The 15,919-nt window shown below is 43.3% G+C and overlaps 2 protein-coding genes across 2 annotated transcripts in view; one reads left to right on the forward strand and one right to left on the reverse strand.

Moving 5' to 3' along the window:
- Window positions 1-6,791, forward strand: part of CENPP (centromere protein P) — a gene marked incomplete at both ends in the record, with an annotated part of 175,073 nt that extends 168,282 nt beyond the window's left edge. Inside the window, 3 exons of the mRNA XM_080926401.1 lie at window positions 5,157-5,236; window positions 6,235-6,326; window positions 6,667-6,791. Coding sequence (XP_080782527.1) covers window positions 5,157-5,236; window positions 6,235-6,326; window positions 6,667-6,791 — 297 coding nt within the window. The remainder of the gene's footprint in view (window positions 1-5,156; window positions 5,237-6,234; window positions 6,327-6,666) is intronic.
- Window positions 6,792-7,965: 1,174 nt separating this feature from the next.
- IPPK (inositol-pentakisphosphate 2-kinase) overlaps window positions 7,966-15,919 on the reverse strand; it is a 39,356-nt gene continuing 31,402 nt past the window's right edge. The window contains exons 12-13 of the mRNA XM_080928907.1: window positions 12,349-12,428; window positions 7,966-9,412 (exon numbers count right to left, since the gene is read on the reverse strand). Of these exons, the coding sequence (XP_080785033.1) occupies window positions 9,187-9,412; window positions 12,349-12,428 (306 nt within the window). The 3' untranslated portion in view covers window positions 7,966-9,186. The remainder of the gene's footprint in view (window positions 9,413-12,348; window positions 12,429-15,919) is intronic.

Here is a 15,919-nt window from a genome sequence, read left to right on the forward strand (position 1 = left end):
TAATGGTGCTTAAAGCTTTAACTTCCCTTGTAGCCCATCACTCACCAGAGGTAGTGGAAAAGAAAGGATATAAGGGTAGTGGACATGTTTAGAGAGGTTCTCTGGAGCAACTCCCATCTGTGTTGTCTGGAAATCAGCAGTTCAGTTCAGTTCAGTTTGATGGTTGGCAGCCACAGCTGCATCCACTCACAAACACTTCACGGACACACCAGCAGTCCAGCTCGGTAGGGTAGAGTTAGCAACAGCAGTGACATGACCTAACAGAGACAGCCAGGCCTCAGCTTTGACTGGAGTCAGAAGGAGAGTCAGCTGTGTCTCTCTGAGGAAAGGGAAGATCAGCAAAGACTGGAGACTCACAAGAGTTGCACAGCTAGCTGTACCAAGCTATACCAGTAAGCCAAGCCCTGTCTCTGTCACTCCATGGAGTCCTATTTATACTTCCAAACATCACGTGTCTTCCATGTGCCTTGCCTCAGCTCGGGTTTTGCCTCAGCACATGCATCCAATCAGCCTAAATCCTTAGAAATGGCAAGAAACTGCAGCACACCACCAGAAGTTTTTTAGTCATTTCTTTCTATACAGTCCCAACAAATGCAGTTCAACTACACAGTGTAAGGTGGACTAAAAATGCATGTCATTAGAATCCTTCATCACATGTCCTCTCACGTGATTGCTTTATCAGAACATCTCTCCTGTGTCTGCTTCAGCGAAACATTCCTTCACGAGTCTGTCTTAGCCTTTTACACCTGTGTCCACTTTAATGAAACATTTCTTCACGTGTTTGCCCCAGCAACACACCATCCAACCGACTTACCAAAAACCCTCACGTTTCCACTTCAGCCAGGGATGTTCCTTTACTTGACATATCCTTATTTGTCTTTATCCTTTGTTAGCCATTTAAACATGAATTGTCGTTCTTTGTTTTGAGATAGGGCCAATCCAGGCTGGCACTGAACCCTTAATCTGCCTGCTTTCAGCTTCCGTGGAGTAGAAAGGCTGAGTTTATAGCATCAACACATCCAGCTGTTGATCTTACTATTGGCTGTAAGTGTTCTTTACATAGCTTTTTAATATCATCACTCACTGTAAGGCTTCCCTATGTCTTTACAATGGCTTTAAGAGTTTTCATTATGAAGAAACCAGTTTACCAAAGAGACAATTTATCTCTCTCCTGCAGTCCCTGCTTTTCACTTTGTATCTGATAAATCTTTGACCAATGTAAGACTCAGGTTTTCTACTGTGGCTTGTTAGGTCCATAGTTTCAGCTCTTGATGTTTCACCTCTGAACCACTTGTTCATTTAACCTTTTGTGTGGTGTGAAACAAGGAATGAGGTTCCTTTTGGGGGAGAGAGGAGTGAGACAGGGTTTCTCTGTGTAGCCCTGGCTGTCCTGGAACTTGCTCTGTAGACCAAGCTGGTCTGGAACTCACTGAGGTCTGCCTGACTGCCTTCCTAGTGCAGGATTAAAGGCATGCACTACCACAGTCCCAAGGTTCCTTTATATAAAGATGCCCTGGCATTGGTCCCTGAAAAATCAGGAAGTTTTGACCATATGGCAGCTAACCACCATCTGCATGTGCAGCTCTATTTCCAGGGAATCTAAGGCCCTCTCCTGATCTACAGTCATCGGGCATGCGTGGGTACACAGACATACATGCAGGCAAAATATTCATACCTATAAAATAAGAATAAATCTTTTTAAAAAGTTGTGCATATGTGGTAGTGTGTACTTGTAACCCCAGCACTGAAGAAGAAATAAGAGGATCGCTGGAGCTTGCTGACAAGCATAGCTAGCTAAATGGAAATCACCAAGTCTCCGTTCAAAGTGCATAGTGCTCTGTGCTCCTAGAGAGGACCCAAGTTTGGTTCCTATAGCACTCATATAACATGGCTCATCAAAACCTGTAACTTCAGCTCCAGGGGCCCAACATCACTGCCCTCACAGGTACCCACATATGTACATATGAACACACACACACACACACACACACACACACACACACACACACTCACACACTTTGAACTAACAGTGGTGCAGGGGCAGGCCAGTCTCTGAGTTCCAGGCCATCCGGCTCTACAAAATGCTTAGTTCCAGGCCAGACAAAGCTAGTGTGAAACTCTATCTCTAAATGATGGAGCCAGGCATAGTGGTAGAGCGTGTTAATCCTAGCTGTGAGTTCGAGGCCAACCTGGTCTACATACAGTTCTGGGACAGCCAGGGCTACACAAAGAAACCCTGTCTTGAAAATAAAGACAACCAAGGTAAAAACAATCCATGTTTCTATTAGCTAGTGGTGAGCAGATACACTGTAATCTATATAAGATAATATGGATGGGCCTTGAAAAACATACTAAGTAAAAGCATGTCACCAAAAAAGGTCATATAATAGAATTCTATTTTTCTAGAATGTCCATAACAGGAAATCTATAACAGAAAATGTTAATGGTTGCCAGTTCTGTACTGGGGACATTTAAAGGCCAGAGAGTTTCTTTACAGAGGAATTAAGACATTGAGGAATTAGAAAGCAGTACCACTTTGGAAATATAAAATTGTGTGTTTTAGTTGTTGTATTATGCTTATCTGTGCTTATTTGAATTATGGGGTTTTTTTAAAAACTGTTCAATTGTTCAGGCATAATCTTTTTTTTTTAATTTATTTATTTTATTAGGGTACACTGTCACTCTCTTTAGACACACCAGAAGAGGTCATCAAATCCCATTGCAGATAGTTGTGAACTGCCATGTGGTTGCTGGGATTTAAACTCAGGACCTCTGGAAGAGCAGTCAGTGACTGCTAACCACTAACCACTGAACCATCCATCTCTCCAGCCCAGGCATGATCTTTTGAAGTCAAGATAAACTGACATCTGTGGCCATCCAGACATTGGCTACTATGGGAACTTAGTGAAAGGGAGGTGATGTTATGGTATGGAGCTACTGTGGCTAAAGCACAGTACAAGGCAGCCTGCTTGTTAAAATATAGCCCCTCTGTACTTCATCACCAATGCCATAGCACTGCGTGTCAACTGTGAACCGGGCTGGATATCAAATGATCAGCACACTTTTGTTTTTCCTCATGCAAATTCTACCATATGGCACACAGCTGAGTAAACACATGGCTGCAACATTCCTCAGTGGCACTCAGACTCAGTGTTCATGGAATACAAAAGCCAGCTGGTTGGTATGCATGAGACCTAACAGCCACTCCATTAACACAGCGTTCCTGATGACATCTGCAGACACACAGGCTTCTATTGTCCTCTGTACACCAGAGCCCCTGGTGACGTGCAGAACGCACCTGTGCATGAGACAGAACATGTCCAAGATTGTCCTTCCAGGGCCTGGCCAGGTGTTTCCCCTCTCTGGGCCTTGGCTTGATGAATGGAAGAATGTGACCTAAGTTTCCATACCAGGTGGATAGTTTCTGATGAACCTTTTGTTGTCTCACTGGCTTTCATGGAACATAAGTCAGGGACCAACTAACTCCTTCCTGCCTGATTACTTCTTCCTATCAAAGTCAGATATAGTGATATCTCAAATTTCCTCTCATTCTTAAAACTAGCTGATCTCTAGCTTCAAGAACACTGCATATTTGGTCTGATTATTTTTCACAGCTCCTCTGTCTTCCCTTCAGTCTATACCCTTGTCATTAGGAATAGCACTTGTAACTATAATAATAAGGTTGCTGTTCTTGGGTTCCACTCAGACTGTCAGCTTTTAATTCCTTACTAACTCCACTGTGTTCTGGAGTTGAGGTGACTAAGCAAGGGATGAAGCTAGAAATGCAGCAACCTTAACTTACATGCAGGGGAGCTCTTGCAATCCTTGCTTTCCAGAAGCATGGGTTTGAGTGCCTGCCCTCTGCCCAATGTCAGCATTTTTGTCTCTGTTATTAAAAACTAAGTAATACTTTTTAGTGAAAACATCTAATTTGAGCTTTCCTTTTGCTCATTCGATAGTATGAGCAGCTCCCTCCTGCTTGGAGGCCAAGCCTCAGGCCCCGCCTTGGAGCCAGCCCAAGCCCCAGCACTCCCTTGAGCCCCATGTGCTGCCGCCAAGCACAGTCTGGAAGCTGAACTGCCACGTTCACACGCACTCCTTTATGTTCCTCAAACAGTTGTTATTAATTTAGAAGAGCCTGAGGTTTTTAACTTTAACCAGCACTTTCCACTGAAATCACTTAGGTATACATTTTCCTTCTAAAAACTTGTTTTGTTGAAATTAGTAATTATCTGTAAAGTACACCAGCCCACCCCAGCTTTGGAGCCTGGATGTGTTCTTTGTTGGTGGCTACACACAGACACTGGCAGCCTTGGCTTCCCATGCTAGCAGCAGCTTTCCAAGGGGCATATTCTCTGAAGGGTTGTGATACATTTGTCCCCATGGAATTTTATTTAATGGGCCCAGACTGCTTTAATCTAGCTAGTCTCTACAGCCATAAAAGGCTTTGTCCCCAGTCTCATCCCTACCTCAGGCCAGCTGCACCTCAGTCCTTGCTTGACTTAGGTATCACCCCCTGGGAAGCATCTCTTCTTCAGGCACTGAGAGGATACTTGGAAGGACCTTTCAAAGATTGGTCCTGAGACCGTAAACTCTTGTGATGATGTCAATCTCAAGTCTGTTGTTTAGTCCCTAACCCTATTAGTCTATCTGCACAAGAGCAAACAAAAAGTGGTTAACAGTTATATTTGTCTTCTGATCAGATACTTGGAAAACAAAGTTTGTTGTCATGGTGATATAAATGCATGTGTTAGTTCTGATATGCTGGAGCCTCCTAGATCCTGCTGTGGACAATAAGCATGGAGGCATGTCAAGAGTAGTCATACTATCTGAGGAAAACATTCCTGTTCATCTGTGATGCTCACCCCATTCCTGTTCTCTACAGACAACACTGCATCCAGGACAGGTCTCACCACGATGCTGACTCATAACAGACCACATGTTTTTGCCCTATCACAATGGAAACCTGGTACCTCCACTGTAGTTGGGTACCTGGGTGGGATCTAGCCCATGTTACAGAGTCATGGGCCAGAAGCTTATCTGGGTTAGTGGTGAGGATGGGATCCGTACCAGTCAATGGCATGTGTGATGCTCTAAAGTGTTTGTCCTGGCTGCTTCTTCTAGAGAGATCTGACTGTAACTGTTTTCACATACAGGAGAAATACCCAGATAGTGTGCACCTCTCAGAGGGCAACTGTTCCCACTGCATGGAGATCCGCAATGCCAGACAGCCAGGGTAAGTCTGTGCAGCTCAACACCCCTGGGATCAGAGGCTGAAGCTACCTCAGGAGAACTAAAGAGTGGCATCACAGGAGATACTACCAACAGTGGGTAGAATGTAACCATGAAGGAAGGACCTAAATGCTGGCCTGAGGTCAGCAAGAGGCACTTTCCCTCAGGAACCTTGGGAATCAGAGAAGGTAGAGGTGTGCGATTCTGCTGGTGTGATAGAGACAGCAGTAGGAAGCCAAAGGTCCACAGAGAACCCAAAATACCAAAACAGATATACCTAAGACCCTTGGAAGTAACCCCCACAGCCATTTTCAGGCTTCTGCTGTTCATCTTCTACCTGGCTTTATATTTGCACATTCCTGTATGTTTGTCAAGACCCAGGTTCAACAGCCTAACTACAATCTAAAGTGCCTTCTAGGGCTGGAGAGATGGCTCAGTGGTTAGGAGCACCGACTGCTCTTCCAGAGGTCCTGAGTTCAAATCCCAGCAACCATATGGTGGCTCACAACCATCTGTAATGGCATCTGATGCCCTTTTCTGGTGTGTCTGAAGACATCTACAGTGTACTCATCACATAAAATAAACAAATCTTAAAAAAAAATTGTTAAAGTGCCTTCTAACAGGGTCTTTGTACCTCACACAGGCTGTTGGAGCTGGCCTTTGTCATGTGGCTACAGTTCGTTTCTTCTTATATCTCATCCTCCAGTGAGGAGTTCTGGCTATATTTCTCAGGTCCTGAGAGGCTTGAGCTTTTTGTTCCTATTTCTTCTTCTATATGGCACATGGCTGCTCTTAAAGTATTCACAGCTTCCTATCACTCCCAGATCATTTTCAAAGTATGCTGCCTGACCCTTTACCACAATGATGTCTGCCATGGTGTGAGTGCAAAATGGAACTCATCACACATCTTCCTCCTCTGTGGGGAGATGAATTTAGGAGGTGAGCCTAGCCAGGAGAGACCCTTTTGAATTCCAGGAGCACCGAACATCACCTCTTTTTCAGGTTTGAACTGGTAATTGTTTGGAGGATACAAATAGATGAGGAAGGGAAGGTTTTTCCAAAGCTGGATCTTCTCACCAAAGTCCCAGAGCGAGGTAGGACTCGGGTACATGGGTACCCTTTCTAGAGGATGTCTCAGTGTGCCCAACAAAGCCACCTGAGTATCTTATCTGGGTTTACATGGGGAGAATCAAAAGTTGAAAATGTTACTTAATGTACTTTGTAGATCAGCTTTTAATATACTTTAATCGGTAACCACCCAAACACACAAGAAGGAACTACTTTCCTAAAGAAGGCATTTTTCTCTCCAGTTACAAGTGACAGCACCCCTTAGTTTTCCATCTGTCTCTGGTGCTTTCCATTGGCTATTGGGGTGGGAGGGAGTGCAGTCTTAGACAGACACTCTGTTTCTTACCAGGTTTGTTTTCTCCACAGCCCTAGAACTGGACAAGAAGAGAGTCATAGAAACTGCTCCTCTCAGTTTCCGAAGCCTGCTAGGTGTACTTGGTATTGAAGCTGCTCTAGACAGCCTGATACGATTGTTCAGTCCAGATAACTAGTTCCCCGCTGGCAAACACATGAGAATGCCATGCTGGGGTGAGGAACATTTGAAGTATGCTGAATATGAACATTTTTCTTTTCCAGTTAGAAACCATCCTTCAGACATGTGTTTGTTGTATTAGTAGTATATTATATATGAACTCCCATGGCATAAAAATAAAGCTATTCAGATATGTTAAAAGCAACATGTATATAGTGCTTTGTACAAGTAAGTTTAATATTTGAGAAAATGTTCCAAGAATGGTTGTCCATTCTCAAATGGGTATGAAAGAGCTGTGTTAAGCCACCAACCTCACATCAGGTTGTCATAGCAACCAAGCATGGGACACAGTAAAACCCAAAGCTATCCATCTGGTCTGCAGCAGAAATCTCCCAACAAGTCCTGATACTCCTCTTGGTCTCCCACAAAAGTAGCACAGTTGACAGCGATCACTGCATTATTGCCTTTACTTGGAAACTTGAAGACTGAGGGTGGTACATAATTATAATTCTAGCACATAAGAGCAATCCAAGGTTAAAGCAGCCTTGTCTATATAGTGCGCCACTGTCTCAGAAAACAAAGGCTAGATTATACCTCCATTGTAGTAGAACAATTGCCTAAGATATACAAGGCCTGTAAGTCCTGACCCTTGTACCACATAAGAACCACCCAGGCTAAGGCTGCATTATCTCACACACAGCTATATCATTTGGTAAGTGCCTCAGTTACCTGCTGCTGCCAAGATGAGGGCTTGGTGTGGGCATCGTGAACCAAGCAGAGTCAGGAGTATGGTTGGAGGAAAGTCCTGAACATGCTGACGAAACGCTCCATCTGTGCTCTTTACCCCAGGAGACACTGTTTCCATCTACCTATCTATTCCCAGCCATACCTGTGATCATTACTGTGGCATCAGTCAACCAAAGACACTCACAAACCTATGCCCCGAGTCCACCTCCACATCGGTCAACCCTGAGTCAAATCAAAACCAAAGACCATCTTCCCAACACCTTATAGTCTTGAGAACACAACCTTCAAGCGTGTGACTCAGGTGAAGGATACAAGCACATATGCTTGTGTGCATACACCAATCAGAAGAAAATCAAGCAATCCAAATGTACGAGTGTCTGTTTTTACCCGAGTGTTCAAGAGCTAGAATATTAGGACAGAATTTAACAAACTCTATAGGATGTTGCTTGATTCAAACAAGTATAATTCTCAAATTATCACAAAATTTCTCACAAAAGTTTACAATCAGCAAAATATTTTCTTCATTTTTCATGTAGTATTTTTTCATACAGTTCCATGGTTTTACTATGTTACAATAAGCCTTCATTAGTCTCTCAAAAGGATGATATAAATAATCAGTCTGTACAACCTACCATAGGATTAAAAAAAATGAAGACAAAAACCTCCCAATGATTTCATAGCAGCCAGGCACACTTCTGGTGACCCCAATAGAATGCTCAGTGCCAGCCAGGAGCCTTCTATCTAGCCCTGATGAAAACAGTAAGGCCCTAGACCCAAATACCCAGTATGCCCCAGAGCTAACCCAGGAATGAATGTGGCTTAGGGGGAAGAAAACCCTTGATCCTCAACCACCCATGTCACCAGAGTGCCAGGAAAACACTGGGCTGTCAGGAACACCCACCCAGCAGACCTCAGCAGCTCTGAATTAAGCTGCCTCCAGCCTCTACAGCAGCAATTTCAGGTAGGAAAATAAACGCCTCGGCTCCCCCTGGAGTTAAGATAAAGAATTAAAACAAAAAACAAAAAAGCAATGCTCATGCAAGTGGTGTCCATCCTGACCTGAGTCCTGTGTTCCCTGCTGCTGCCCCTATACAAAGCTATGGGCTTCAGTACCTCCACAGGGACCTGAGTCTAAACCCTTCAGAACCAATGTCCACACTAACCCGACTGCTCTGCAGTAGGGGACCACCCAAAGCCTGTGTTGATGCGCGACTTGCATTGAACAAGTGACCAGTTAACAGCTGAGAAAGTTCCAGTAGTATCCATGTTTTTGTGAAAATCCAAACTGTAAGATACTTGTAACAATTCAAGTTTCTGTGTCAATAGTCTGTTGGTAGGAGATCCAAACCTTGGGTCCTAATAAGGCTTTTTGTATTAGAGAACTGGACGCGAGCTCTGCTTGGAAGAACTACCCAGGATGTTTACCTGGGGCTTAACGGACACTTCCACTCTAAGAAAACAGATGGCTTGATGAGACACAGCACTCACGTCCTACATTCCTTGTCCTAGAAGGTTATAGGGCTCTGCAATTCCTTGTCTCTGAGAGGCAGTCTAACCTCAGCAGGGGATAAAAGCAAAACATTCACAGCCAAGTCACCCAACACAACCGAAAATAGCTCTGCCATCCAACTTTCACATTCAAGTTTCAAAGACACCGCAGGGGAAAGTTAGACCTTATGGAGAACTAATGTGCAGTCTTCATGATCCTTGAACCGAGTGGACCTCACAGTGTCATCTTTGGCATGCACAGTCTTTGAGTAATAGTTGACTATCTTGCTGTCTAGTTTATACTGGTGAGGAATGCTCTCATAGGGCTTGAGGTCGAGGTCCAGTACAGATACAGAGAAGGCCAGCCGGGATCTTGATGAAGGGATAACAGGCCTCTGGTCAGAGCTGCAAGTAACAAAGTAATTTCAGATTACACAGACACTCAGGCCCTCACAGCCTGGCTCTCAGTGCACCCGTTCTGTGTCTGTGTGCATCTACTGTCTGTGCCAGCTTCACATCTAAACACAGGTAAGTGACTGCTATGCCACACTTTGTTCAGAAGGAGGGTTAAAAGAACAGGAGGTGGAAAAGCCATTATGTGGAATGAGTGAGTGAGTGATAGTCCCTATGCTCCAGTGGTATTAGCAAATGCTGGAAAAGTCACTTCATCATGGGCCAAGTATTACAAAACCTAAGAAAAAGTAAAAAGTAGATGAGGCTGTGCAGCAGCCAGATGGATGGCTGTTGAGAACAGACTCTTTATGTGCTTTCCCACTGCAGTTGGGAACCAGCTCAGGCCATCATGCCTTTCACAGTCAGAGACCAAGCTGGCTTCGTGTTAACTCTCAAATCACATCTTCAATGCTTTTGTTTCCCAGGGTTTTTGTGGATGTTATAAACATCAGAAAGTCATGTGCTTCAAACAATATGAACAATTACTTGAAAACCTTTTCAGAATAACTTCAAATCAGATATGAGACTGCAGTGCATCCAACTGTGTTCTGAAGACATAGTACATTGCATTAGCATTTCTGCCTAAATAGCATCTGATCCCAGCTGGCCCAAGAGAGTCCCTGGTCAGGGAGTCGTGGTTCCTCTGTACTCACTATTCTTGTACATTCAGAAACTTAATGTTTTAATAAGCAAGATGCACAAAACACCAGTCTCAGAAAGTTAAGAGTTGGGCTGGAGAAAAGGCTCAGTGGTTACTGAGCATCCACCATGTAATAAGATCTGATGCCCTCTTCTGGTGTGTCTGAAAACAGCTACAGTGTACTTACAGTAAATAAATATTTAAAAAAACAAATATATATTAAAAAAAAAAAGTCGAGAGTTGAAAGAACAAACACATGGGGCCTTTATTTTCACTTGTTGCTCCAGAATCCTGTTTATAGCGGAAAAATAGAATTGGACTTGATCACAGGTCTGACGGGCAACCGCAAGCTTCAGGACAGTCAAATATACAGGCCAGTGTACACCAACTCCTTAACACCAAAAGTCTGTCTCCTGCAGACTGTATGGCTAGGATTTCAGCAAAACCCAGGACACAGTTGACCCCACTGCTACGACCACACATATCCCTGTGGTAGCCCTGGATACTGGTATTGGGATGACTAAGGCTACAGAGCTAAGCTGCTGCCCTCACCATGATGCTGCTCTCCGAGGCACTAGACATGGAGGGAGGCCAGAAGATAAGCAGTGAGCCTAAGCTGCCTATGCCCGTGTTTGCTATGGTTCCTTTGAGGCTTAAGAACAAGTAGCAACGAGCAACTTTCCTGGTACTTCCAAATTCTTCAAAAGCCTGCAACAACAGGAAGGGTGACTTAAGAATTTCTCAACCATGTTTGAAACAAATGGCAGCCACTGAGGTTTGTGGGCTCTACATTAAAATTCAGGGATATAAATTCAGCCTTAGGCTTTACTGTGCATCTTAAGATGAATCCAGCCCTATTTTGCCTCTGGCTTTTTGTTGTTTTGTTTTTTAGGTGTTTCTTCCCAAGTTAGGTACAATTCCTGTGAGTGCAGCACCATCTTTCTCAAAGAAGGTTGTGTGCATTCTCCAAGGATAAACTGGGGGTGTGAACAACCATTCTCCTAGTCACCAACTATCCTCTGTAGGCAGGAAGTACAGCAGTAGAGGTACCCTGAATGGTCCTGTTGCCTTCCCCTATTTCCTATGCTCTTGCTTCAAAATAGATCTAGACCACCAACTTTGAGCGCCCTGTAACCTGGACCCTACTATCTGGCCTTGAGACCTAGCCTTAGCAAGCCTGCAACCTCACAGGGCAGGACCCATTCTTCCTGTTTAGAATCCTCAGTCTGTCATCTCTCTACAAAATAGCAAAGCTTTTCAAACATTTCACATTTTAATGGTAAATAAGCTTGAGACACTTTATGAATAAAAATGGTGTGTTACCTACCTTTCCCAACTGTAATCCTTGACCAGGCAGGGTAGACAGGAATAATAAATAGTACCCTTGGGAGTGGTTCTCACCTAACAGAACACCTTAGTCCACTAAAGGGCTCCGCACAGCTAAGCTCTTCTTGAAGGATAACATGAGTTAACAGTCAACCCCTTTCCCCAGCTATGCCCTATAAATATTCTTTAGCATGTGGGACCAGAAAGTGCAGTATCTGCCAGAGAACCTGACTAAAAACCGTAAAGCTCAAAAATATTGGAAAAATAAGTGGTGACCCTGACCAAGGAGCACTGGTCGGAAGTGGAGGGTCTGGGTCCCCTGAATATCAACACTGAAGATACTGCCTACAAGATGGTCAAGCTCAGCCTGAATTACTAACAGCTAGGGGAGGGGATTATAACTAACCAAACATTTGGGGAGGGATGTGGCAAAGATGCGGTTATTCAGAAGAGTGTGAATAACAGATAAGCTGGTTTGAAGATGTAAGAATGACGGTGGCACCTGTGAAAGTTAGTACATCTTGCAACTTATAAAAGGCTCAGTGCTATAACCCAGATGAAGCCTGTGCTTCTTCTGAAAAGAATTTGCCACATTATCTACACTGTTTCTAAGTTATTAGAGTATTTTCTTATAAAACAATAATGAATATTACAATTGGAGAGAAATATTAATATATATAATAATAATAATCTTAAAATGAAAAAGTTTGTTGTTTTCAGAAATGGCCTTTAATTAAATCACAGATTTCTAGAAAACAAGAGTTAATAAAAACGCTACACATCTTTTAAAAAAATAAATAAAGCCCTGTGAAAAGTATACCAAAAACAGAGCAGCCTGTTGGGCAGGGTTTCTAAGTAAGGGAGCTTCCTTGCCATCACTGTACCATAAACCATCAGACCAAGAAAAGTACTGGAGCCTCACCTGGTGCCCTGTAGACAAGGGGAAAGTGCGATCATGATGGAACAGTCCTTGGCAGTCATGGCTACTCGGTACTGCTGCACCTGTGGAGGAGAGAGGGCAGCTCCAAGTCACACAGCCTCCCACTCAATAGAGCAACTGTTTCCTGCAGCAGAACCTGAGGGGAAAGTTAGGCGAATGCCTGACATATGGTGGAAAATATTCCCCATGACAACACACATGCCAGCCCACCTCATCACAAGTATGTGGGCCCCAGTGAGATCCCTGAGACTTGTGACTTGCCATTAACAAGTTAAAGTTAACAAGTCTGTCTTTGGGGAATGGGGGGAACAGAAAGGTGCCTAGCTTCTTAATATGTTGACCACACTGGTGTTCAGCAGTTATTACTCTGTACCTTGTAAAAGATACATGCCGGATATTTGGGGGATGGAGATTACAGCCATGGTGAGCACATTCTAGGGCTGCATGTTTATTAACTCTGCATCTTCAGCAGGCACCAAGGTACCCTGCTGTATACAGAGAAAACTGAAGACAGAGCTGCCAAGTGATGGCAGGGCTGGACCCAAGTACAGGTTCTATGCATGGGGATCTGCACAGAGCCTGCCAGAAACCCCTGTACCCATACTACACATGTACATGACAGGCACATAGGAAGAGACCAAAGAGTATTCCACAATGGTCACTGCTATAGCACAATTTGGGGAAGTCTTTTTTTTTTTTTAATTCTTTGGACCTTGGTACATCATTTTGAAAATTGTAAACAGCTCCTACTTTTATAAAATTAACTAGTTACACAAAAGGAAATGCCTATACATCATCACTGATCCAGTATCTGATCTGGTCTTTTGACTTCACAGAAGTAAAGCCTAGGAAAACCTAAGACTTCACTTCCCTGCAGCAAGGAGCAGAAGCTCACACACCAGGCCTGCTGGCTGCTCTAGGCCTGAAGACCCCAGAGGAGACAGCAAGTTCCCATCTATACACCCTCCAGTTAGCAGTGAAGTTTGTTATTTCAGGATAAAACCCAGAAGGCTAGTCAAAAAGAAAAGAGCCAAATAAAAATGCCCTCAAAGCACTGCCAATCTAACCAAGATACAACAAAGAAGCCACACAAACAGTTTTAAAACCTAAACTATCAAGGATTTTATGTGATACAGTCTTAATCCAAAGACTAAAGAAGAAACCTGAAGAAAATATACCCATCCTATCAAAATGGATAATGTCTAAGTCCTAGGCAGATGTAGTGGTATACACCTACAATCCCAGCACTTGGGAGGTAGCGTCAGAAGGATCAGGAATTCAAATCACCTTCGACAGCAACAATGAATCTGAGGCCAGACTGGACTACATATAAATTCCTTTATGTGTATATGTGTTTTGTTTGCATGTTGCCAGTAGCATCAAATGCCCTGGAAGTGAGGGTCAGATGGGTATAAGCCACCATGTGGGTGCTGGGAACTGAACCAGGGTCCTCTGGAAGAGCAGCCAGTGCTCTTTAAATGCTGAGCCATCTCTCCAATCCTGACATATAAACAAAATATTTACATATGTAATGCATGTCTTATCTATGAAAAGGTATTATTTCTACAAATCAAACAAATGCAAACTTGTAACACTTAAACCTCTTTCTGCTCTTGGGGAGGGGAGGGGATCTCAGACACAAAACCATAGAGTGAGGTTTTCTCTTAAGAGTACTGTTCCAATGAGTTATTGAGCCAATTCTGTGGCAACAGCCAACTAGAAAAACTGGATGAAATAGTCAAAAACTTGTGATTGAAGGCACTGCTAGTAACACAGAACAGGGATTTGGGTCTGTTTTCCAAAAGAAGGTCAACCTTCAATGCTGGTGGGAACCACGTGAGTCCTCTCTAACCCTGAGCCTAAGCAGCCAGTGCCAATAACTGCTGCTTTACTTCAAAGGATCAGTCCCACAGCTGGGTCAGAATGACACCAGCCTGTCAGTCCTCTCGGCAGAGACAAGCCTAAAATTCTAGAGACAGCAAATGATCTTTGTACAAGTACAATTTCTGACACGCAAGTAAAAATGTACAGGCACAAGACAGGACACAAATAAAAGCCAACAAAAAAGCACAGAAGGGCTGTTGAGAACCTCTAGTTCCCTTCACTTCTGCTGAGAAATGGAAACTGCTCTCAAAAATAAAGACTTTTGTAAAAAGAGCTAAAACTGAAAAACAACCCCACAAGAGTTGACTAGGATGCACACACAGGGACTCCAGATATTGAGATGCCAAGCACGCGTGCTACTCCACTCAAAGAATCAGAACAAGAACTTCTGAGGAGAGCTGGAAACCATAACAATCAGCCATATAAGAGTTTTAGAAAAACAAAAAACAACATTAAGCATTCATCAGATTAACTGAAGAGACAAGCCTCTGGATAGAGGGGACAATCAAAAGGGCAGCAACGCTGAGCAGCCAGCCTCTGAGTAAGCTAGGAGGCCGGGACAGTGGTTTAAGTCCTTCACTGTGTCCATGGCACAGTGTTTTCTAAGAAGTGTCATACCCACAACACTATGAACTGGACTAAGGCAGAGGCTAAGGTCAAATAGAAGAAATGGAAGGGGAGAAAGTCCTTTTCCCTAAACTAGAGACATTGAAGTTTACAGACCCCAAAGTATCTTCAGAAAATAGTTAACATAGAATTAAATTAAGCTAAAATCACTGCCAATCAGATGTGCACCAATGGATTAGTGAAGATGTTTATGGGTGTGACGCCTCACCTGCAATCCCAGCACAAGGAAAGCTTGGGCAAGAGGACCAGCTTGGGAAACATGAGCCCTGTCTCAAATTTTAAGTCTAGGTGACGGAGATAGTGTCCGTTAGGATAGATTTTTTTTTCCTTCTTTTATGAATGTCTATTTATACATACAATCATACACACATACATACATACATACATACATACATACATACATTCATACATGTTTATGTATGTGCATGTGTCTGTGAGAGCATATGCATATGTGTGCAAGTGCTCTCAGAGGCCAAAAGAAGGAGTGGATCCACAAGAGCTGGAATTAGAGGTGAACATCTATCGACCCTGAAGCAGATGCTGGGAAATGAACCTAAGGACTTCTATCAAGGGAAAACAAGGGCTTTATACCAATGATCCATCTGTCCAACTCCTAGATTTACCAATATTTATTAACCCATCTCCCTAGCACCCAGAATAAACTTTTTAAAAAACAACTGTAGGACCTGAAAAGATTGTTCAATGGTTAAGAACACTTGATACTCTTGCAAAGGATCCAGGTTTGATTCTCAGCACCCGTATCAGGCAGCTCACAACCATCTGTAACTCCAGTTCCAAGGGGTATGACACACTCTGGCCTCTTAGGTCTCCGGCACACACAGAGTGTATAGACTCATGAAATAAACTGATATTTTAAAAACCATTATGACTATTCAAAGACAAAAAATATAAAAAGATGAAAAAGACATGGTACAATATTAAGCACAAGAATCTAGAGAAGTTCTACTAGTACAGAAAAAGGAAATTGGAAGGTAAGAAGTATATCCAAAGATAAAAAGCCACCTGAAAAGTATTTACTTCT

The sequence above is a fragment of the Micromys minutus genome (genome assembly GCF_963924665.1).
Source record: "Micromys minutus genome assembly, chromosome: 1".
NCBI classification, from domain to species: Eukaryota; Metazoa; Chordata; class Mammalia; order Rodentia; family Muridae; genus Micromys; species Micromys minutus.